Source organism: Geotrypetes seraphini, chromosome 11 (genome assembly GCF_902459505.1).
Source record: "Geotrypetes seraphini chromosome 11, aGeoSer1.1, whole genome shotgun sequence".
In the NCBI taxonomy this organism is placed as follows: domain Eukaryota; kingdom Metazoa; phylum Chordata; class Amphibia; order Gymnophiona; family Dermophiidae; genus Geotrypetes; species Geotrypetes seraphini.
In genome coordinates this window covers 33,006,439-33,031,745 of record NC_047094.1, presented here as the reverse complement: position 1 = coordinate 33,031,745, position 25,307 = coordinate 33,006,439, and the positions used below count along the sequence as shown (strand labels likewise).

The 25,307-nt window shown below is 43.3% G+C and overlaps 1 protein-coding gene across 1 annotated transcript in view; it reads right to left on the bottom strand.

Annotated features, from left to right (window-relative positions):
• Positions 1-24,669, bottom strand: part of SHISA9 (shisa family member 9) — a 452,554-nt gene extending 427,885 nt beyond the window's left edge. The window contains exon 1 of the mRNA XM_033962857.1: positions 24,161-24,669. Coding sequence (XP_033818748.1) covers positions 24,161-24,669 — 509 coding nt within the window. The remainder of the gene's footprint in view (positions 1-24,160) is intronic.
• Positions 24,670-25,307: the final 638 nt, after the last annotated feature.

Genomic DNA, 25,307 nt, shown 5'->3' with positions numbered 1-25,307 from the left:
GGTTCGGCGGGGGTTCAGCTGCGTGGCAGGGGGGTAGAAAGATGCTGTGGGTTTGTGATTGGGCATTGTTGCCCCGAAAATAAGACCTAGTGCATTTTGGGGGCCCAAAAATAATATAAGACAGTGTCTTATTTGGGGAGAAACACAGTACATGTATAATCCTTGTAAAAAAAATTTGTAGCCATCAAATATTGTAATGAAAACTTCTTGATTTTTACCCGATCACTTCTTGGCGTTTTGATGAAGATCCAAAGAAAAAACTGAGCCATAAGTCAAAGAACAGGGTTCCCCAAATCCCATGTACGGTCGCTTTATACCACTGTTGGTTAAATGGCCCCAGAGTCTTGAGGCTGGTCTTAAATCTTGAATAAGATGTTTCAAATCATAAACCCAGAGGAACAAAATTTCACAAAGTAAGTGCAATCAAGAGGAAGCAGTGCATTGAGTCATATCCAGCAAGAACAATTAGCAAGTTTACTTAAGAAGATTTGTGCATAGGGGAAGATCGATTAGGGACTAATACATAAAAACAAAATGTTGCCATGCCAAGATGGGATGGGTCAGGATCAGATTCTGATATGGAAGATTACAAGAAGCCAAGGCGTCTTTCTCAATAAGCGTGTCGCATGATCTGACCTTTTCCCATTACAAAAGCAATTTTACAGGTGTGCTTTGGATCAACTGCAGGCAGTTTGGGGAAATAAATTACTACCCTGCTGCAATGCACTACAACAGCCCAGCCTACTGATTACCAGTGAAAGGACAGGTGTGTGCAACACATTATGCCCAAAGAAGTGATCTCGTTAGGTTCAGAGTATAATACTGTTCTTTACAAGATTTGAGGTGTGTAAACTGTTAATTGATTATCAAGGTTATCCAAACTTGAATCTTCTCCCTGATATTAACGGGGTTATCGTCAGTACTCAGATTCATAAAAGAGACAAGAGTAGAAGACCTAGGAAATGCCAGAGCCTCAGTTTTACTACGATTTACCTTTAGTCTATGAACATGTAAACATCTTGATATTAAAGACAGACCATCAGATGATAAAGACTAAAACGGTTAGGTCACTTCAGCTTGGAAAAGAGAAGGCTGAGACGAGAAATGATTGAAGTCTACAAAATCCTGAGTGGAGTAGAACGGGTAAAAGTGGATCGATTTTTCACTCTGTCAAAAATTGCAAAGACTAGGGGACACTCGATGAAGCTACAGGGAAATACTTTTAAAACCAATAGGAGAAAATATTTTTTCACTCTGAGAATAGTTAAGCTCTGGAACGCGTTGCCGGAGGTGGTGGTAAGAGCAGATAGCGTAGCTGGTTTTAAGAAAGATTTGGACCATTTCCTGGATCAGTAGCATGGAATGTTGCTACTCTCTGGGGTTCCGGAATCTTACTTACTCTGAGATAATGGAATGTTGGTACTCCTTGGGTTTTGACCAGGTACTAGGGACCTGGATTAGTTACCATGAAAACGGGCTACTGGGCTTGATGGACCATTAGTCTGACCCAGTAAGACTATTCTTATGTTCTTATGAAATACTTTTAAAACCAATAGGAGAAAATATTTTTTATTCAGAGAATAGTTATGCTCTGGAACGCGTTGCCGGAGGTGGTGGTAAGAGCAGACAGCATATCTAGTTTTAAGAAAGGTTTGGACCATTTCATGGAGGAAAAATGCATAGTCTCTTATTGAGACAGACATGGGAGAAGTCACCTCTTGCCCTGGATCAGTAGCATAAAATATTGCTACTCTTTGGGATTTTACCAGGCACTAGTGACCTGGATTGGCCACCGTGAGGACGGGTTACTGTGCCTTGATGGATCATCGGTCTGACCCAGTATGGCTAGTCTTATGTTTTTATCCACAGGCACAGGGCTAGAGCTGTCAAAAGGAATCAAGAGTTGAACATCTGCATATATAAATGGGGCAAAGCCCAAAGACTGTATTAAGGTGGCCATAGAAGACAAAAATATATTTTAAAAAGATAGGACCAAGAACAAGAACTCTACAGTACACCACAGGGAATAGAATATCAGGAAGGAGGAACTTTGCTCATTCCATAGGTCAGGAAAAGAATGATTCTTCACAGAAGAGGCTGAAAACCTGTTCTATAGAGCAGCTTCATTTCCTATTTCTGACCATCTTTCTAAGAGGAACGCATATACTTCTCCCTCCGTATTCGCGGGGGTTAGGGGCGGAACGGACCCACGAATACGTAAAAACCGTGAACAACCTTGTAAATTACTTCTGCATGGCCCCGTGGCTTAAAGGCAAGAGTGTATCCCCCAAGCTTTGTCACTTAGGGTCTGCTTCAAAGCACAAGCTCCTCTGTCGCCTCACGCCTTTTCAAAAGACATCCGCGGCCGTCGGAGTGATAGCGAGGGGTAGTGAGCAGGAAGCGGCAGCGCTCAGCTTTAAAGGGCTGACAGGGTTCTTTTGGTTCCACGTTCTCCCTTCCGGTCGTTGTTGAGTGCAGGAGCTAGGAGGGAGAGGAAGGTAAGCTGTGGTTCGTTGTCCTTAGCAACAAGGTAAGAAAGAAAGACATAAGGGAAACTTCATGGGGAAAAGTGCTCGCTCGGCAATGCTGCATGCTGAGGAAAGTGCTGGGATGGTGTCATTTGGGGGGAGGAGCCAACATGGTAAAAATCACAAATAATTGAAATCGCGAGTAATAAAACCGCAAATACGAAGAAATAACTAGTATATGACATCAAAAGTGGATCTTAGGCCTAGGATAACATCAGCATGTCATTAGCACCAGTAGTGTCCTGAGAGGACATTTTGTCTTGGATTCTGTTTGGTCTGCTTCTTTGTTTCCTCTATGGCAGGAGTGGGCAGTTCCGGTCCTCGAGAGCCGGAGCCGGGTCGGGTTTTCGGGGTGTCCACGGTGAATGTGTATGAGATGGATTTGCATGCACTGTCTCCTTGAGATGCAAGTCTATTTCATGCATGTTTATTGTGGATGTCCTGGGGGCCTGGCTTGGCTCCGGCTCTCGAGGACCGGAATTGCCTACCACGTCTGAAAATGTCTGAAAACACACCTGTTCCTAAAGTATCTAGACAACTGATCCTCTCTTCTCTCTCCCCTCTATAGCGATTAACTTGTTCTATTGATCACTCTCTCCTCAAAAATGGATTTCCTGTCCTATTAACCCTCTTTCTTCCTCCCCTCTTAAAGTCAATCAATTTGTACCTTTGCTTAATCTTTGTAAACCGCATAGAACTTCACGGTATTGCGGTATATAAGCTGTTATTATTAGTAGTAGTAGTACAAACCTAATAGGGTCTATTATCCACAAGGCAGGTAAATCTTTTCTCAACCATCTTGGAGATGACAGGTAGGATAGAGACTTAGAGCAGGATGAAAGCCATTATACTGCCATTGTGCATGTTCCTGCTGCTTAAAACTAGGCAGCTCCTATTAGAATTACCTTGTTCCTAGCCCTCACTTCTCAAATTCCTGTTCCTTGTCGTGTAAAATTCCAAGAGATTTATTCAAAGCTTGAGTCTCATTCTGCTTTTTCTGCCAGTGATCCGGCTCTAAAAACCCTCTTTAACTGTGTCTAAGAAAATAAAAGCTGCAATTTGGACCTGGAAACCTTTCAGTAACCTTTGACAAACGTTCCCTGAAAAGTCTGAAGGCATCTAAGAAGCATTGCAGAGGTCCTTCTTGAATTATTTACAGTGGTGGTCCTCCAGGACAGGGTTGGGAACCACTGCCTTAGAAGATGAGAAGAGTCAACTCCTGTGCAAACCTGAAAACTGCTGTGCTCCTTAATTTTGGGGATGCCATCACCTGCTCCAAAGATTCTAAGTCTGTGTCTTTTAATCATGTTCTAGATCCTTCTCCTATCAAGACTCGAGCTCCTTGTATTCTAACCATGTAATTTTTATTTTTTTTTAAAGAAAATTTTTATTAAGTTTCACACCAATTGAGACTCCAGTGTTTCCTGCTTTGTGGACTCCACTCCAGATACTCCAGTCATGGCAACAGCTCCTGTTGTTCCAGCATTTCCTGCTCCCAAAACTTCGGTACTCCAGGTCAAGCTAGAGCTGCTTCTGTAAATACTTTAGTTTCCAAAAATAACTTTTCAGAGGTAGACCTTGGTCTTCCTATATCTAATTCATACCACAGCTAGGATATTCCAATCAACATTTTTAGTGATATTATGCTTGACAAATGTAATAGCAAATATAAAAGATATTAATTTAATTTTAATATAGATAAGTTATTTTGGAGTGACATCTCAGGTAATATATAGGCAAAATTTGTTCTAGTTAAGGAAGGCAAAATGTTTCGGAGAGGACTTGGGGAAGAAAGTGAGGTGGGGCTTGTGCTTTCCCATACTTATGTTTTCTATGAACAAGGATTGTGTACATGGATCATGGAATCCTAGTCCCATTTTTATTCGTCCATAGCAATAATTAAAGGTTCCCAGGGTAGTTGAAGTTTTCTGTGAATTGATTTTTAATATGTTCATAGTTAGCCAGTCAAAAACCTCAACTAATTTTTTAGAGATCAATGAATAGTCATTATGATTATTGGAATTGAAAAGGTATAGTAACTGTATATCGTCAGCATAGATGAAAAATGTAAAGCCAAGTGCCTTAAGCAAATAATGTTAAAGGGGCAAGAAAGATATTGAAAAGTATTGGCCCGAAAATGGAGCCCTGGGGAATACCAAACTTCACTGGCTCCCAGTTCACTCCAGAGTCCTCTTTAAATGTGCCTATTTAGTCTTCAAGATCCTACATGGCATCCTCCCTCCCGTTATCCCACTCTTCTGGAATTCCTCTAACCCTAATTCCACTAGATCCTCCCAAAAACTGAAACTATCATTCCCCTCTACAAAAGGTATATCCCGCGTAGGAAAATTAGGAACATCCCTCCCCTTTAGAACCACAGAACTCTGGAATAACCTCACATCCCCGCTCAGAGTTTCAAGTTCCCTCCAATCCTTCCGCAAACACCTGAAAACTTGGCTCTTTTCAAAAATCTAACACTTCCCGCTCTTTGGTACCCTGTCCCTCTTTATCTTCCTAGCTCCTTTCCTATAACCCTTCATTGTAGCTCCTTTTCAACCTAACCCTGTAAACCGTGCCGAGCTCTACGCTTGTGGAGATGGCGCGGTATACAAACCTAAGGTTTAGTTTAGTTTAGAACTAGAGAGAGACCCAGAACCAGAGGCAGAGTAAGTCCAATTGGACAGATAGAAATTGAACCATTGTAGAGCTTTATCGGTAACACTCAAATCCTTTAATCAATCTAATAAAATTGTATGGTCCACCAGATCAAATGCTGCAGACATATCCTGGAAGAAGAGAACAACATCACAGTTTCCATCCAGAATTGATCTTACATAATTAGTTAAGCCTAGGAGAGAGCGTTCATTTGAGTGATTTTGACAAAAACCTGTTTGGTGCGGATGAAGAGCGTTTGTTTGGTCAAAATAGTTGGACAGTTGTGCAGCTACCACTTTCTCAGTGATTTGAGAAAGAAAAAGTAAATTAGAGATTGGCCTGTAATTATTGACTTCTGCTGGATTCAACATCAGAGATTTAAGTACAGGAGTAACTATAGCATGCTTCCAAGTTAAAGGAAATGTCGCAGAGTTAAGACTATTAGATACCATGGCTATCAATTGGCAAGAAAGACAATCCAATAATCTTTTAATATGAAAAGGTGGAATTGAATCATTTGGAGAAGACGTAGAATGACTACCTTTTTTATTAGTGAGACCGATGGTAAATGAAAAGCTGGGAGTGCGGAAACTGGTACCATAACAGTCGAAAGCTCAGGGCTTGGGATAGAAGTAGGTACAGTCACTAGGGATTTCCTTAACTGGGAGACCTTTTCAGAAAAACCATTTGCGAAGTCATCAGCACTGTCTATCTTGTGCCCCTTCTCTCCTTTGTACATGATTAATTATAGCTTCACCCCCCTCTTCATTTTTCTCCCTCTGTCTCCACCCCTTCCCCTATGACATCAGAGGAAGAGCTGACATTGACACAACAGCAGCTTGGGGGTTGCAGCTTGCGCAAGGAATGGGCGGGAAAGGAGCGAGTGGAGGTGAGCACTCAGCCACCTAGTCTTAGCCTCATGCTTTTACCACAAAAGCGTCAGGCTGCCAAATAAGAGAGGTTCTTCCAGATGGCAACTGAGATGGGGGATACATTTTTACATCATTGGCCTCTTTAGGTTGCTCTTCAGGAGCAGGGGGTAGGCAATTCCAGTCCTCAGGAGCCACAGGCAGGTCAAGTTTTCAGGTTATCCATAATAAATATGCATGAGATAGATTTGTATTTCAAGGAGTCAGTTCATGCAAATCCATCTCATTCATATACATTGTGGATATCCTGAAAACCTGACCTGCCTGTGGCTCTCGAGGACAGGAATTGCCTAGCCCTGTTCAGGAGCATCAAGCCATTGGTTTGTGGCTCAAAGCTCTCGGAAGCAGGATCTTGCCACGAATAACACAGCTTGTAAGGTTTCATGCAAGCAGTGTTATCTATTTTGCATAATAATGAGCTGCTCTGCATGCATTTGCATGCCTTCATCTCATTATTAATGTGTGTTGTGGAAAAAAAAATGGCGCATTAAGGACAAATAACACACATTTTTCCCAATTAATGAATGTTATTTAATAAATACAATGCGTTATTCCCTAAATGTATGTTAATAACTGGCTCATAGTCTGTTAAATACTTCCTTCTCCAATGAATAAGGCTGGCGGAGGGAAGAAGAAGAGATAAGAGTCTATGAATTAGCAGTTATAACTTTTCTTCACACTTCCTTTTCAGAGGAAACCTGGGAACAAAGCTGAAAACTAACAACTCACATCTGGTTGGAGGTGTAGAAAAACACCTTAAAAGACATATGATTAAAACATTAAAATATACAAATCAATGGTGACAAGTACTACCTGGTGTGGCTGTTTGTACACATGAAAGATATGAAAACAAAATGATTAGAAGCAATGATTAGAGAATGACACGGGGACAAATTATTCCCCGTCCCCACAGGAACAGGTTTTCCCGTCCCATCCCTTTTCCTGTCCCTGCCCCATTCCTGCAAGCTCAGTCCTCATCTGCACAAGCCTCAAACACTTTAAGATCATAAGGAGCAACATTCTAGAGCTCAGATTGTGATGTCATAATGCCTCATTCCACCAATGCCTAAGCTCTGTCCTCATCTGCACAAGCCTCAAATACTTTAAAATTATAAGTAGCAACATTCTAGAGCTCAGAGTGTGATGTCATAATGCCTCATTCCACCAATGCTAAAGTTCTGCCCTTATCTGCACAAGCCTCAAACACTGTAAGATCATAAGGAGCAACATTCTAGAGTTCAGATTGTGATGTCATAATGCCTCATTCCACCAATGCCTAAGCTCAGTCCTCATCTGCACAAGCCTCAAATACTTTAAAATTATAAGTAGCAACATTCTAGAGCTCAGAGTGTGATGTCATAATGCCTCATTCCACCAATGCCGAAGCTCTGTCCTCATCTGCCTAAAGCCTCAAACACTTTAAAATCATAAGTAGCAACATTCTAGAGCTCAGAGTGTGATGTCATAATGCCTCATTCCACCAATGCTAAAGTTCTGCCCTTATCTGCACAAGCCTCAAACACTGTAAGATCATAAGGAGCAACATTCTAGGGCTCAGATTGTGATGTCATAATGCCTCATTCCACCAATGCCTAAGCTCCGTCCTCATCTGCACAAGCTTCAAACACTTTAAAATCATAAGTATTTGAGGCTTGTGCGGTTAAGGCATGGGGCAGTGATAGTGACAAAACTTGCAGGTACGGGATGGGGAAATTGAGTTCCTGCGGGGATGGGGAGAAATTTGCCTCTGTGTCATTCTCTTGCAATGATGTTTAAGGGAGTTTGTATGACATCAGAACCAACAGATTAGCTTGCTGATGCCACATGTTATTTCAAAGTTGGCACACTCATTAGCATCAGTCCTAAATATTCCATATCAACCAATAGCAGACCAATATGACAGATGTTTGATATCACAAAATGCTTTGGCTTAGTCGAAAATTAATCTGAATTGAAATGATTCTGTCCTATTTCCCTAGAGAAAACAAAAAGAAACAGGGATTCTGAATATAGGGGTGGGAGGGAGTCTATAGGGGGGGGATCCACTCCCCCTTAATGATACTCCTCACAGTTGCAGAACCAACTGAACCATCAGAATCCTGCCCAGCAGAGAGGGGACACAGGAAAGGTAGAATCAGAATGGCCTGCTCCAGGAAGTACAAAAGCTCTGGGCACAGCTAGGTTGAGGAAGCCCAGAGGGAAGAATCATAGCCTTCTTGCCTATGCCTCCACCACCTTCTCCCAGACACTTAAAGATGCTACATTCATGTAGGCCAAGTGTGGGAAAATCTGACCGGTGATTGTTAGCTGGCAGGAAGCTGGATATACTGTTTTTGTTGAGAGTCAATAATGCATACCATGACCAGGACCAGATTAACAGATAGGCCCAGTAGGCACATGCCTAGGGCCCGAAACTGTCAGGGGGCCCACTGAAGGAGGGCACACTGACTCAGCTTTCCATTTTTTTTGGGGGGGGGCAATGGCAACGAGCCCTCCCCCGGCATCGACGGCAACACAGGGCCCCCAGCATCGATGGCAGCACAGGAGGGGCCCCCTGGCATCGGTGCAACTGGTAGGTTGCTAGCTACCCGATCCCCACCGCCGCAATTTCCTCTCTCTACAGGGGTGTCCAATCCGTGGCCCTGCTTGAGGGTGATGTGGCATTTTCCTCTGCCGTCCAGGTGTTTAGCTTCATGCCGGCTTCCTCCTCCGTCTTGCTGCAGTGTTCGCTCAAAGCCGCAGGCAGCGGCTTCTACGTGCCTCCTGCGGCTGACTCGGAAGCGTTCGCTCTGACATGATGGCATGATGGGGCGGGGTGGGTGGTTTGGGGCAGGGGGCCCAGTGGACTTGCCCAGTGCCCTGACCATGACCCTACCAAAGCAGGTCACAGGAGGACAACTCATGAGTCTAAGAACTGGCTGTATTAATTTTCTTCTTACCTGTGAAGTGACCAGGATTCTCCTCAACCTCAGCACATTAATAAAGTAGTTTATGTTCACCTTTAAACCACTGCGTGGCTCTGTTCACTCTGCACTCACCCACATTCCCACAAGGGGATTATTGAAGAATTATGAAAAGTGCTACTCAGGTGTCACTAGGTGCTCATTAGGATTAACATTTCAAAATTATTGAAGCGCTTACAGAGAACAGATACATAGACAATATGGAGTCGATATTCACCTAGTGGTGATCCATGTTTTGCTAACCATTGTTGACACTAAACTCAGAAATTCAATGCTAGGCCATGTCCAGGAAACGACACTGAATTTTCAGGTTTGCAGAGCCGGCTAACCCATATTGCTACTGCCACTGCTACCAGATGTATGCGGTGCTCTACACCAGTGTTTTTCAACCTTTTTACACCTATGGACCGGCAGAAATAAAAGAATTATTCTGTGGACCGGCATCGGTCCATGGACCGGCGGTTGAAGAACACTGGGCTAAGTCGTAAGCCAGACCCCGCCCATCTCCACCCAATCTCCACCCCAGACCCCGCCCCTATAATAGTACTAATTGCACCTTGCACGTCCCATGCCTCATCTGGAAGCCTTCCCTCTGCAACGTCAGAGAGAAGGCTTCCGGTTCAGGCGCAGGATGGCCGTAGAAGCCACTGCCCGTGGCTTTGTGCACTGAATCAGTTAGGAAGAGGGAATTGGCTCGAAGATAACGCCACATCAATCGCACCGTGGACCGGCGGTTGAAGAACACTGTTTTGGGCCTGATGCACGTGCTGGCCCTGTGGACCGGCAGGAAATTTCTGTGGACCAGCACCGGTCCATGGACCGGTGGTTGAAGAACACTGCTCTACACAGTCATAAAGGAGACAGTCCCTGCTCGAACGAGCTTACAATCTAAACAATCAAGACAGAAAAGCAGGATGCCAGGATAGGGGTTACAGTTAGAAGGGTTGGTTAAACCGCCGGCTAGGGTGGTGAGCAGAGGGCAGGGAGGAGCAGGGTTATGAGTGGAAGGCTGTCTCAAAAAGGTGGGTTTTCAGCCTACTTTTGAATAAAGGAAAGGAAGGGTCGTTTCTTCCAGGCATACAGGCCAGCAAGCTGAAAGGAATGAAATTTGGAATTGGAAGCGGAGGGGAAAGATAAAAGCAATCTGTCTGAGGAACGGAGTTCTCGGGGAGGCGTTTAAGGAGAGAGAAGAGAGGAGAGATACAGAAAGGCTGCAGAACGAACACACTTGTAGGTTAGTAATAGGAGTTTGAACTGTATGCGAAGGCAGATAGGAAGCCAGTGAAGTGATTTGAGGAGTTAAGTGCGCTATTCAACGCTTAACCAGCTATGGGTTACCGCATAAAGATAGGACTCACTTTTATTCAGTCCTGTTTATGCTGTTAACCTGGACGGTTAATTTCTGAATATTAATAGTTAACCCGCCAAGTGCTGACTGACCCCAGAATGCCTCCAAAATAGCCAGTTTTCAGTTCAGACAGTCCTGAACAGGTGAGTCACTGGCCAGGAACCCTTTCTGCCCATATAAATTGTGCTGAACATCGACCACCTGCGATACTATAAGGCTTTTTCCCCTATAAGAAATTACGAGGGGCTGCTGAAAAGAGTTCTCGGCCCAACCAACAAAGTTGGGGTAGTCTCCATCAAGGGCTATACACTTAGTTCAGTGATTTTCCACTTTTCTTGTTCTGTCAGAAAAATATGGAACAAAAAAAAAGAAAAAAAGGAAAATTACTGGACTAAGTAATTGGTTAAACCTATAGCCTCAATACCCTGAAGTTGTGGATTCAAACCCACACTTCTCCTTGTGACCCTAGCTAATGTCACCTTAATCACCCCAGGTACGTTATACAGATTGTGTGCCCACTGGGACAGACTGTGAAAAATGCTTGAGTACCTGAATAAATTCATGTAAACTGTTCTGAACTCCCTTGGGAGTACAGTATAGAAAATTGAATAAATAAATAATGTGAAAGGTTTCAGCCCAACCAGAGTTGGTATTGTGATGTCATAATGCCACATTCCACCAATGCCTAAGAGCCAACCTCATCAGTGATGTCACAATGGCTTGATTGTCCTATACTTGGCTCACATTTACTACATTTTGATTTCTAGAGTGGCACAGTGGTCAAAGCTACAGCCTCAGCACCCTGACGTTGTGGGTTCTAACCCAAACTGTTCCTTGTGATCCTGGACATGCCACCTTAATCACCCCAGGTACATTAGGCAGATTGTAAGCCCTCTGGGACAGAAAGGGAAAAATGCTTGAGTACCTGAATAAATTCATGTAAACTGTTCTGAGCTTCCTTGGGAGAACAGTATAGAAAATTGAATAAATAAATATAATTGGATTACACATGTATGGTTCTCTTTAGAAGTGAATATATAGTCGTGAAATTGGCCTTACAAAGACAAAACAGTTATATTATGTAAATAATACAACCTATTTTCAGAACACATCCTAGATTTAACATTTGCATATATTTCATTTATTATTTATCATTTATTAAATTTTTGATATTCTGCTTAATCTGTGAGACAAGTCAAAGTGATTTACAAGTAATTAAAAAGAATAAAAGGAAAGGAATTCCATTTTTTTTAAAAAAAACAGAAAAATTTGCAATCATTTAAAAAAGGGGTGTCCAACCTGCCGCCCCGTGAAGCATTTTGTCTGGCCCTGGTCGAGGGCGATGCAGTGTTTTCCTCTGCTGCCCCCAGGTGTTTACCGTCTTGCCAGCTCCCTCCTCTGTCTTGCTGCAGCATTTGCGTGGCCCCAGAAATTTTTTTTCCGGCCAATGCGGCCCAGGGAAGCCAAAAGGGGACACCCCTGATTTAAAGAATCCAAGAACACCATATGTATGAATTCTGGCATGCTGATGAACTGATTTCTAAGTTTAAATTCCTTTGTTTTTCATTATAGGAGTGGTTAAAACTTAAGGTTTACTAAAAAGCACATTTGTTGTGTGGTGGAAAGGTTGGAAAGGTTTTATAGTGAACTAGTCTTTAAGTCATTAATGGGTGCTAGAATAGATGTGTCTGTCTGTGTTTCTTTATCTCTCTCTCCTTGGCCGCTGTCTGTATCCTTCTGTCTCCCCCCACCCCCTGAGCAAAGCTGTCTGCCCTCAGGACACACCTCCCCCCCAAAGCAGGCCCCTTTCCCTCTCCCTAACTGTCTCTCCATGGCCCTCTTCTGTCTCCCCCCCCCCCCCCGAGCAAAGCTGTCTGTCCCCAGCACACCTCCCCCCAAAGCAGCCCCCTTTCCCTCCACCTATCTCTCCATGGCCCCTTCTGTCTCCCCCCAGCACACCCCTCCCCCCAAAGCAGCCCCCTTTCCCTTTCCCCCTGGCTCCCGGTATTGATTCCCTTCTTACCCTCTCAACATCCAGGCGTCTTCTGGCCTGCTCCTCTTCACCAAAGCAGCCTGCGATCGTGGTGGCCGGCTTTAGCGAACCTCGCAGGCTGCTCTCCAACTCGGTAGCACATTCCCTCTGACGCGATCCCGTGCGTCAGAGGGAGCATGCTACTGAAGCTGGAGAGCGGCCTGCGAGGTTCTTTAAAGCCGGCCACGATCGCGGGCTGCTCTGAAGAGGAGGATCAGCGGCGGCAGCGGCGAGTGAGGGCGGGAGGTGACATGGCGACTCCTTCTTCTGCACGGAAGTGGAGAGCGGCTTACGAGGTTCGCTACAGCGGCTGGCGAACCTCAGCAGGCCGCTTTGAAGAGGAGCGGGAGGGAGGAGTCGCTGGTGTCTTCTGCACAGTCACGCGCAGGCGCCGTGAGGACTGGCACAGAAGCACACCTCACGGCGCCACCGCTCACGAATTTTCAAGAGCGTATGCGCCTCTAGCATTTTATTATTATTGATTATATATGCAATATGCTAGTGCTTATCTAGCCACAGCTTAATCGGAACATTTCACAAATGTTCAGCAGCATAATCTTGACAGCTCCTGTGTAGACAGATTCATCAAAATGAAATTAATAGCGCTTTCTCGATTGTTTGAAATGCACAAAAGCTGGTCTATGTAGGGTTGACATGCAGGTAACTTCTTGATGAGCATAAGCAAAAAAAAAATAAAAAAAGAGAGAAGAAGAAAAGCCCCCCCTAAAGCAAAAAACAATAAGGCAAACCAAAAAATGGGACTGACCAATCTGATTCCAACATATGCATAACATTGTATTATGCATCCACTTATAAGACTCAAAGCAGAACTGCCTCAGGAGTCATAAGTCAATTTCATGAAACCGTTCACAAACTTATACAAGAAAGTATGCCAAGCATCACCCACGATATCGTAGATAGGCAGCAGCAAAAAAAGCAGGAATAAACTGCCATTTAAAAAACCCTTGAAATTGATTTTGACTCCTACACTGAAATGTAGTTCTGCTTTAAGTCATAAGAACATAAGAATAGCCTTATTGGGTCAGATCAATCATCAAGCCCAGTATCCCGTTCTCACGGTGGCCAATTCAGGTCACTAGTACCTGGCCAAAACCCAAATTGTAACAACATCCATACAGAATCCCCAAAGAGAAGCAGAATTTTAGAATCCCAAAGAGTAGCAAAGTTCTAGAATCTAAGAGTAGCAACATTCCATGCTACCGATCCAAGGCAAGCAGTGGCTTCCCCCATGTCTTAATAACTGACTATGGACTTTTCCCCCAGGAATTTGCCCAAACCTTTCTTTAAACCAGCTACGCTATCCGCTTTTACCACAACCTCTGGCAACACATTCCAGAGCATAACTATTCTCTGAGTGAAAAAATATTTCCTCCTATTGGTTTTAAAAGTATTTCCCTGCAACTTCATCGAGTGTCCCCTAGTCTGTAATTTTTGACAGAGTGAAAAATCGATCCACTTGTACCCATTCTACTCCATTCAGGATTTTGTAGATTTCAATCATATATCTCCTCAGCCTTCTCGAGCATGGGCAGACTATGGACTTTTCCTCCAGGAATTTGTCCAAACTTTTCTTAAAACCAGCTACGCTATCCGCTTTTACCACAACCTCTGGTAACACGTTCCAGAGCTTAATTATTCTCTGAGTGAAAAAATACTTCCTCCTATTGGTTTTGAAAGTATTTCCCTGCAACTTCATCGAGTGTCCCCCTAGTCTGTAATTTTTGACAGAGTGAAAAATTGATCCACTTGCATCCATTCTACTCCATTCAGGATTTTGTAGATTTCAATCATATCTCCCCTCAGCTGTCTCTTTTCCAAGCTGAAGAGCCCTAACCGTTTTAGTCTTTCCTCATATGAAAGGAGTTCTATCCCCTGACTAGTAGCTTTATTTCGATTGCACTTCATAACTTCTCTGAAGTACATGGATCTCTCCCTTCCCATTGTTTTTCCCCATAAATATCTTATTTACTATAAAACAACTTGTATTTCTCTTCCCTTTCTTTCCTTTTGTTTTATTATGTTTGTAATCTTAGTTTTTAATATGTCTTACAAGATTTAGTTTTTGTCTTCTGTGTTGTCCCCTAAATTTTGTAATTTTACCGACGTGTACATCGCTTAGAATTTTGAATAAGCGATCAATCAAATTTATATTAAACTTGAAACTTAAACTTTATCATCTTGGTCGCTCTTCTTTGAACCTTTTCTAGCGCCACTATATCTTTCTTGAGATAAGGAGACCAGAATTGAACACAATACTCCAGGTGAGGTCGCACCATGGAGCGATACAAAGGCATTATAATATCTTTAGTCTTGTTAACCATCCCTTTTATAATAATTCCTAGCATCTTTATTTTTATTTATTTTAGTATTTATATACCACTTATAGCATGTGGTTTACATTCAAGTACTCAAGCATTTTTTCCTATATGTGCCGGCAGGCTCACACTCTACCTAATGTACCTGGAGCAATGGTGGGATTAAGTGACTTGCTCAGGGTCACAAGGAGCAGCATAGTAAACATTACCCTTGTGTTAGAATCAGAATGGTCCCCTCATTTATTTTTTGGTAACTTCTTGACTTCATGTCCAGTTCCTTCCACGCTGACAGACTCATAGGAGGCTATACATTTGAGGTAATGAATAATGTGACTTATAAGAAAATGAGAACTGTCATGCTAGATCAGACTAGTGTTCAATTGAGCCTAACAATCTTGTCTTGGACAATGGTCAAGTTTCCAGGCAGGTCTTAATGGGGAGATCAATTTGCTCTGGCAATCCTCAATAAACAACAAAACACACTCCAAATATTACTGCCAAAACCTAAACCAGATACAACAATGAGGCAGAAATAGTCAAAAAGGGTTCACAAAGGGGACGCTCAGGCACCAAAACTGTGCACACCACGCAACACGCGTGAAAAATAGCAGAATGATATCAGTTGTTAAGGGTGCTCACAGTGTGAGCAAGCATAGAAACATAGAAAAAAGCAGCAGAAAAGGGCTATAGCCCACCAAGTCTGCCCATTCCAAGTATCCCCTCCCCTGAATTTACTCCCTTAAAGATCCCACGTGAGTATCCCATTTTCTCTTAAAATCCGTCACGCTGCTGGCCTTTATCACCTGGAGTGGGAGTCTGTTCCAATGATCCACTACTCTTTCGGTGAAGAAGTACTTCCTGGAGTCGCCATGAAACTTCCCTCCCCTGATTTTCAGCAGATGCCCTCTGGTGGTCGAGGGTCCCATGAGCCAGAAGATATCATCTTCTGACTCGATGCGTCCCGTGATGTACTTATACGTTTCAATCATATCTCCCCGTTCTCTTCTTTCCTCAAGTGAGTACAGCTCCAATACTTTGTAACTCAGGTAGAGGTAATATACCCCCACCCACACACCATCACTGAGCACCCTGGGCATGCAATAAATCAAAGTGAAAATGTTCACAAATCAACAGCGAGTAAATCAACTAAAGTGAATAACAGGTGAGACCTGAGCGACCCCTACATGAACCCTACCAGCCAAACCCCAGCACAAAATCAAAACATCAGAAAAAGGTAACTTAACTGAAAAATGAAGCAGGAACTCATCTCAAAAGCACAAAAGTGAAACGCGTCCGGAAAACAGGTTCAACCGAGCTGGTTTCGGGGAAGAACCCTTCTTCAGGAACCCAGGAACCCGACGAAGAAAAATGTGGGCGGCTGGAGGGCGGGGCTCACACTGAGAGCACCCTTAACAACTGATATCATTCTGCTATTTTTACGCGTGTTGCGTGGTGTGCACAGTTTTGGTTCCTGAGCGTCCCCTTTGTGAACCCTTTTTGACTATTTCTGCCTCATTGTTGTATCTGGCAATCCTCAAGCCTGCCTGGCTAATAATTGAGAAATGTGCCCATGTCTTGTTGCAAACTTACAGAATGTAACCATATTCTCAAGCAGAAAATTCCACAGTTCAATTGACTTGGAAAAAAAAAAATAGAATTTCTTAAATTTGGTTTCAGTCTGATACCAGTCTCCGGGAGTGTCCCCCTAGTCCTAGTTCTATATAAAAGGATAAATAATTACATAGACCCTCTTTAACTAAGGTGTGCTAAGCGTTTTAGCGCGTGTTTAGTCCGCACTAAATCAATGCGTGCGCTAACTGCTAACATGTCCATAAGATAACATGTATGCTAATATTTATCGCACACTAAAAAGCATAGCGCACCTTAGTAAGAGAGGGAGATAGTAACATTAGTAGATGAGGGCAGATAAGGGCTTTCATGGTCTATCCTAGGGGTGGGTAATTCCAGTCCTCGAGAGCCGGAGCCAGGTCAGGTTTTCAGGATATCCACAATGAATATGTATGAGATGGATTTGCATGCACTGCCTCCTTGAGGTGCAAATCTATCTCATAAATATTTACTGTGGATATCCTGAAAACTTGACCTGGCTCCGGCTCTCGAGGACCAGAATTGCCTACCCCTGAGCTAGTAGATCAATATAGAGGTATTCCTTTTTCTTTTTGACCTTTCCATCAGGATTGTAGTGTGGACTGGCCATCCTGCCTGCTTTCCCCCTTTTCTCTTTCTTTTCCTAACCCTCTGTCTCAATGATATTGTAGCTCTTTTCTGTCTCAATATTGTTTTGATTGTGAATCACTTTCTTCTGTGAAAGGTGGTATTTTGAATGCCATTAAACACTGTTATATTTCCAGTTTTATTTTTTGTTCCTTTACAAATAATTCCTGTCACGGTTTGCATCTTCAGATGCCGCACAGCTGGGATTTCAACGTATTATTCACAAACATGCCAAGGTCCTTTTGCTAAATGGTGAGTCTTTTTTTTTTTTTTTATTTATTTATCATTTTCAAACTTATATCAAGCATATTAACTTGTACAGAAAGAAGTTTAACATATAAACATATTACATCAGATTAACATTAAGACAAAAGAAAAAAGAAAAATATATATATATGCCAACTTTACTCAAGTCCTACATTAGGATCCAAGATTAACAAAATGCGAGAATATTAAGAAAATAATCACTAATATGAAACTGTAGAGCTGAGGACTAATGCCTATATTAAATAATGAGCTAATGATGTTGTTCTTCCTTCAGACGAGATGATACCAAGAAATTAGTTAACTGAAATGGTTCAAAGAAAACATACTTGATCTGGCGGTGATTCACTATACACTTACAAGGTTGCCTTAAATAAAAAGTAGCCCCTATAGCTAAAACACCTGGTTTCAGAAGAAGAAATTATGGTGAGTCTTAATATGGAACTATGCATTGTTTACATAAGCCGCGATTCTGCAACCGACGCCCCTGCCGCGATCGGCTGCTGCGGTCTAGGCAAATATAGGCGGCTGAAATGTAGGCCAAGGTTTTCCAGGCCTACATTTCAACTGCCTATCTTGGCATGATCTGCAGCTGGGTAGCCACTTTAGATCGCCTAATGCCACTTCGGACATTGGCCATGCCTACTTTGGCATTCCGTGGCCTAAAGCAGCTACCTAGCCACGATTCCAGTGGCCATTTCAGCCGTCTTTTATTTAGGCATTGGTAGGTGCTTTAACCCTGCTGTTACTGATTGCATTTTTCAATTACTTATGCATCGGCAGGGTACCTACCGATGCCTAAATTTAGGGGCTGGTTATAGAATTTCCCCCATAATGTATAGTTAACATTATTTCTCCTAAATGCATATTTTACACTTTTCCACATTAAATATCTTCTGCCATTAGATGCTCATTCCTCTACCTTCCAAGGTTCTCCTGGAATGCCTCACAATCAATCGATACGATCTCCAATTTGGTAACCTAGATCATTGCTCTTTTTCTAAACCAACACTTTTTAAATAACACCGGTCCCTCTAAAGATCCTGAGGCATTTCATTATATACTTCTCTTCTTGGGAAAAGTGGCCCTTTAGTCCTACTTTGTTTACTATCTTTCTTTGTTTTATTTAATAATTATATAACATTTTTCTGTACTGAATAAATATAGAATGGAAATCCATTAAAGAGAAAACTTACATTACATTTAATACATATAGAAATCCATCCAGTCCACAAGGGAAGCTGTGTTAACTAACTCAAGAAAAAACATAATTAGCAATCTATTAAGACATTAAAAAAACATCCTAACAAAAATATAGGCATTGTATACTTTAATATGAAACTATTCTTTCTCATTACCTTTCAAAAGCTGCTCTAATTGAAGTGGATCCCAAAATATCCCAAAGAGCAGAAATACCTCAGTTACGAGGGGTCACTGAAAAGTTCTAAGTCCAACCAACAAAGTTGGGGCAGTCTCCATCAAGGGCTAGACACCACGGTCCTCTTTTACTAAGGTGCGCTAATCGATTTAGTGCACGCTAAACACTAATGCATTCATGTTAATCTATGGATACATTAGCGTTTAGCGTGCACTAATTCAATTAGTGCGTGTTAATCGGTTAGCGCACCTTAGTAAAAGAGGGGGTTAGTCCAGTGATTTTCCACTTTTTTTGTTCCATTGGAAAAATACGGAACAAAAATAAATTGAAAATTGCTAGACTACGTGTATGGCCTTCGATCGAGACTTACCCCAACTATGTTGGTTGGGCTGAGAACTTTTCAGTGGCCCCTTGTATCTTTAAACAATTTGGACCTTACTGGTTTGATAGGAAGATCTCATAGGGCTCCTTTTACTAAACCAAGGAACAGCTTCTTACCGTTGGCCAGCCAAGTAAATGCTCTGGTGCTCATTCTATTCCAATGAACGTTGGAGCATTTACCCGGCTGGCCCAGGTTTAGTAAAGCCAAGCGTTAATTAGGAGATTAGACCTATGTTAGTGATCCTTCTGTTGCAATAAGATAAGAATCTGGTTCTTCATTTATTTTTCCATGAAATGAAGACATCGTTTCGGAGATAAAGAATATGAATCTATCTGGATGTTTCTAAAAGTATTCCAAGAGTGCAAGAAAATGTGTTCATGTTTTTATGACAAGGACTCATTGATGTCCCTAGAAATGTTTACATGGTGCATATTTTTTGACCATCACACTTGAAAGCATTTATCGATCCTTAAGCAGTTCAGCAGGGCATGGAGGCGGATGGAGGTCATTCATAGTCCTCTTAATTTTGAGATGTGCTGTAAGATGTGTAATCAGATATTCACTGCTATCTCTTCCAATCGTTCATTATTTTGAGTTTGCTTTGTTGAACGTGATAATCCAGTACTGTATTTCTTTCTTTTTTTTTGTTGTCTGTACTCAGACTTTTGTAGTCCAAATTTTCTGGAGCTGCAGTGGACAGGACAGGACAGGGGTGGGCAATTCCGGTCCTCGGGGGCCGCAATCCAGTCGGATTTTCAGGATTTCCCCAATGAATATGCATGAGATCTATTTGCATGCACTGCTTTCAATGCATATTCATTGGCAAAATCCTGAAAACCCGACTGGATTCCGGCCCTTGAGGACCAGAGTTGCCCACCCCTGGGTTAGAGGGAGATTTGCTGTTTCAAACTACATAAGAACACCATGCAATGAAAGGAAATGTAACTAAGTCTGGCCTCCATATGGTGTAAGTGCTGGTTCTGTTCATTAACAACAACAAAAAAAAAACTGGGTTAGAAAACTAACCAGATGTGAAGAAGCAAATAGCTGAGAAGTCGTGTTGAACTTCTAATAAAAGGAGAAATCTAATGAGAAAATTTCCTGTCTGGTTAGATCAGCTGAAAGCAAGAAAGTCCGAGTGAAAATCCTACTTCTGCTGGCATTCCTTGTGACCTTAGGCAAGTCACTTGGTCTCCTGTTGCCTTAGCCAGGGGTAGGCAATTCCAGTCCTCGAGAGCTGGAGCCAGGTCAGGTTTTCAGGATATCCACCATAAATATGCATGAGATAGATTTGCATCTCAAGGAAGCACTGCATGCAAATCCATCTCATACACATTCATTGTGGATATCCTGAAAACCTGACCTGGCTCTGGCTCTTGAGGACCGGAATTGCCTACCCCTGCCATAAGCACCCACTTAGAGTTACAATGGCACAAGTGTGTGGGAATGTCTCAGTACTGGAATAGTAGGGGGTTGCTGCATGGCACGTGTGAGGCGCAGTGGCGGAACTCTTCAGCGCTATAGAAATGATAAATAGTAGTAGTTCTGTGTGACAAGAGTGAGGAGCTGCGGCAGAGCTGTATGTGTGTTTGGGGTGGACTGAGTACACACTGGCAGAACTCTCTGGTGGTCTCAGTACAGGCAGTCCCCGGGTTAAGAACGAGGTATGTTTTTAAAGCTGTTCTTAAGTCGGATTTGTACGCAACTCTGAACCTGTAGATTTTAAGATTCTCGCTGCTTACCTCTGCTCCCAGCTGACAAAAGAGCCATCTGTTCCTCGGCCAGTGTTCCCTCTAAGGTACAGCATGCACAACCACACACTGTTCTTAAAGTGGCCATGCGTCATTCCTGAATCTGATGCAGGAGAAGTGTAGGAGCCTAGGCCACTGGAAATCCTGCTCAGTGAAATCAAATGAAGCCGCAACTGCGTTCTTAAGTACGAGTCATACTTAAGTTGGGCGTCTGTAACTCAGGGATTGCCTGTGCTTGACTCACATAAGAACATAAGAGTTGACATCCTGGGACAGACCGAAGGTCCCTCAAGCCCTGTATCCTGTTTCCAATAGTGGCCATCCCAGGTCACAAGTGCTTGGCAAGATCCCAAGGAGTAGCAACATTCTAGAGCTGATATTGTGATGTCATAATGCCTCATTCTACCAATGCCTAAGAGCCAGCCTCATCATTGAGGTCGCAATGGCTTGATAATTCCTATACAGGCAGTACCTGGGTTAAGAACGAGTTACGTTTTTAAAGCTGTTCTTAGTTGGATTTGTACGTAACTCTGAACTTGTAGATTTTAAGATTCTCGCTGCTTACCTCTGCTCCCAGCTAACAAAAGAGCCAACTGTCCCTACCAGTGTTCCTTCTAAGGTACAGCATGCACAACCACACACTGTTCTAAACGTGATCATGCATCATTCCTGAATCTGCTACAGGAGAAGGGGGTGGAATGTGTAGAAAGTCTGTGCCACTGGAAATACTGCTCAGTCAAATCAGATGCAGCCACAACCGCGTTCTTATGTATAAGTAGTACTTAAGTCGGGCGTCTGTAACTCGGGGACTGCCTGTACTGGAACAGCAGGGGCTGATGCAGGGCAAGACCTGCAAGGGGGCGGGGCAATCGGCTCTGTCAGGGAAACCAGAAGTCATACTCTACCACTGACACTCCCTTCAATCTTGGGCAAAGTCGCATTAATTCTCATTGCTTCAGATATCCACTTAGATTGTAAGCTGCTTGGGAAAGAAACGTTTGGACGCACTACAAAATAAAAATAATAAGGGCATCATTATTATTAGAACAGGGGTGTCAAAGTCCCTCCTCGAGGGCCGCAATCCAGTCGGGGTTTCAGGATTTCCCCCAATGAATATGCATTAGACCTATTTGCATGCAATGAAAGCGGTGCATGCAAATAGATCTCATGCATATTCATTGGAGAAATCCTGACAATCTGATTGGATTGCGGCCCTCGAGGAGGGACTTTGACACCCCTGTATTAGAATAAGCAATGAAAATGGGTGATCCAGTGTGTGGGGAGAAGCCTCTGTGCCAAATGCGGAAGCCACAGGCCTACCAGTAAAGTGAGGACTCGGGAGGAAGATTTAAAAATAAATAAACCTGGTGGGAGAGAGAGGACCTATTCTCCCTCCTACGTCCTCAAGATATCTGACCCTGCACAATAAGCTCCAGCTAAGAAATCTTCGTTACCTGTTGTCTTTCTACACATTTCACCCCCCCTCCTCTGTAGGAACTTTTATTCTAATCAATATAGATATTCCTCAAGAACTGCACATCCCGAGACAAAACGTCATTAAATTTAACTACCGGTATATATAAATGTGTGTATAAATATACATATACAGAGAGAGAGAGAAAATCATGACAAATGAACTAACCAGACCTATTCAGTAACTTCTACCATACATTAAAGAATAGATTAGCGGCATTTATGTAGGGGAAAATGTATACATTCTGCAAATACAGGTCAGCTTACTGTTGAAACTGCAGTGCCATAAAGAATGGGCATTAAAAAAATAGCCCATGCATGGGGAATGTGTTAATTTGGATTATTGCTTAGTCCACTCGTAGCATGATATAGTCAGCTGCGAACAGAGGATCAGATCAGCAGTGCTGGTGCATCTGCCAAGTTCCTTCTGCTGGCTGTTGCATTTGCTTTGTCCAGCAAAGACATGGAGCAAAAGCGGAAACTTGCAGATGGGTGAAAATACATCATGCCTTGCCACCACATTTCTATGGCATTTACCAACTTCCACAGGCTGAGCTGCCAAGGTTGGGGGGCTATTGTGTGGAAAGGCTACAACCTTTATCTTTTTTTTTTTTTTTTTTTTGGGGGGGGGTTTCACGATGACCATCGACTGAGACAGAAACCCTCCTTCCTGCACAACAAAATCTCCAAAGTTACCCCAGACACTGGAATCGATTTATACAGTACTTAAAAAAAAGGCCTAGAGCTCCATTAATCTGCAAATGTCTCATTCCATCTGTTTTACTTTCCTGTGGTTCGGATTTGCATAATGATTCAGTCCAACTGAAAACTTTAAAAAAAACACGCACACACACACAAAAACCGTAATAATGTTGGTTGGGTTCTTGATTGTGAAACAGTGACAGTATGTGAGCGCTGCAGTAAGACCTGAAATTGTGCGAGGCATCTAAGCTGTGAGCTTTCTGTTGCCATTGCCTACAGAAAAAGCCAGGCAAACTCTCTCGCAGACCAGAATGGATACAATTATCGGGGAGGGAGAGGGGGGGTTGGGAAGGAGACAGATTGCACCCCATTGCGTCGTCCACTAATAATTCTAATGCATGAAAAACAGCGCACGCTTATTGATATCTAGACGCGGATCTGTCGCTGTCAGTATTTTGGTTTGTTTGCCAAATGCCTCCAAATCGTGCCTACAGGAAAATCGAATCACGGCAACGTTGTGCCACACTGCAGGTAACCAGATTTGCCAGAGCTCTTCCCCTCCCCCCCTTTTGTTCTCTCACCTTCCTCTCTGAGCATTTCTGTCCCCTTCACCTGCGCAAATCAAGGATGCATTATAACCCCCCCCCCCCACCCCACCAGACAAATTGAAGTGTGGGGAGGGGGACAGCAAGTGGGGCTGGGGGGGTCATGATGAGGAGGGATATGAGTTATTAAAACCATTGTGCGGGAGGTAGAAAATGATATATATTACTTGCAGTAGGTTAACAGGCAGAATAAATCTTGCAAGGTAGCAACAGTTCCGAAATAATAGCCGCTCTAAGATACCACAAATATTCCCTGGAAGCAATTCACCCTACTCAAAAAATGCAACATCAATAAAGGCTAACTCTACCGGCATTAAACATCCATTAAAAAGCGAGATTATGCGTTAAAAGGCGTTAAAAAGCGAGATTAGACTATGGTAATACTTACATCAATAAAGTCTGCATAGGTCAAACGGAAAGAACTATCCTGCTGTCCATGGAGAACCCAAGCTACAGGTAAGTAACTACACTTTAGCCATGCACCTGCTTGCTATGTTGCTAAGAAGTTAACTTTAGAATTCTTGCTGATCTGAGGCAAGATGGACACCCCCAAGTGGCGGCACAGAAGGGCTGACCTACCTGGACATGTTTTCCCGTTGAGGTCGGTGCGCCTTCTCCAGCCCTAATTTGGTGAAAATCCCCACGAGGACCATAACAGCTACAACTCCACAAATGATATAGACGATCAGATTGGTCTTATCCCTGGTGGGGTCGTGGAGGGGGTCGTCGAGCCGGGGGGGCGCCTTGCCAGCGTTCATCCACACCGGCATGTCATAGTTGGAGCATTTACTTTGATCCAAACTCGCGTGCTCGAACTTGCAGCAAAACCTGAAGCCACACGTCCCGCAGCAGTAGATGAATTCCCCCGAGCTGCAGTTGAAAGGAGGGTCCCACTGGCCCATCACGTCGAAATATCCTCTGCAGCCCCCGGCTGGGTTCTCGGAGGCGCCCTGATCCCCAGGGCTGGAGTGATTGAGCCCGGACACCACCACGATGCTTCCCAGGTGCCCGGTTTTGCCCTGCGCCCGGCACACCAAAGTGACGAGCTCGGTTAAGAAGTAGCAGAGCATCGCCCGAGTCCCCTTCATGGTGTTTGGAGGGGGGAGGGGCGGGGGGAGAGGTAAAAATTTCTCACCCTGGCTTTGGAGATATGTCAGGAGCCAAACATAAGGCAGGAAGAGTTCCGTTCCGGGGGCTGGTCAGCCCGCTCTGATCATCCGCTGCTGGACCGGAGCCCCTGTGGGAGACCAACGGTACTTAATCCCTCGTCTCCTGCTGCTCTTTCTTCCAGACTGAGCTCTACTGACGCCCCTCTTGTCTCAGCTACTGCAGCTCCAAGTGATCAGCACTTGTGGAATCGTGGAAAGCAAAAAAAAAAAAAAAAAAGGGATACTGGATTGTGGAGTAAAGAGGGAGAGAGAGAGAGAGGGGAGGGGGGGGGAGCGTGTGGATGAGTTGGAAAGGAGGGGGAGGTGACAAGGATGGGAATAAGTCGTTCACAAGGTAAAGAAGAGATAGAGAGAGAGAAAAAAAGCCCATTGCAGCTGCTTCTGCTACTTAACTGTGAGAAGCACTTTCACCTTTTTAATAATAATGATTTTATTTTGTATACCGCCATACCCAGAAAGTTCTAGGCGGTTCACAACAATTAAATTGAAATACAAACAATGCAAATCATTAAAATCAACAAGTTATATGCATATAATATCAGAAAAATACATATATG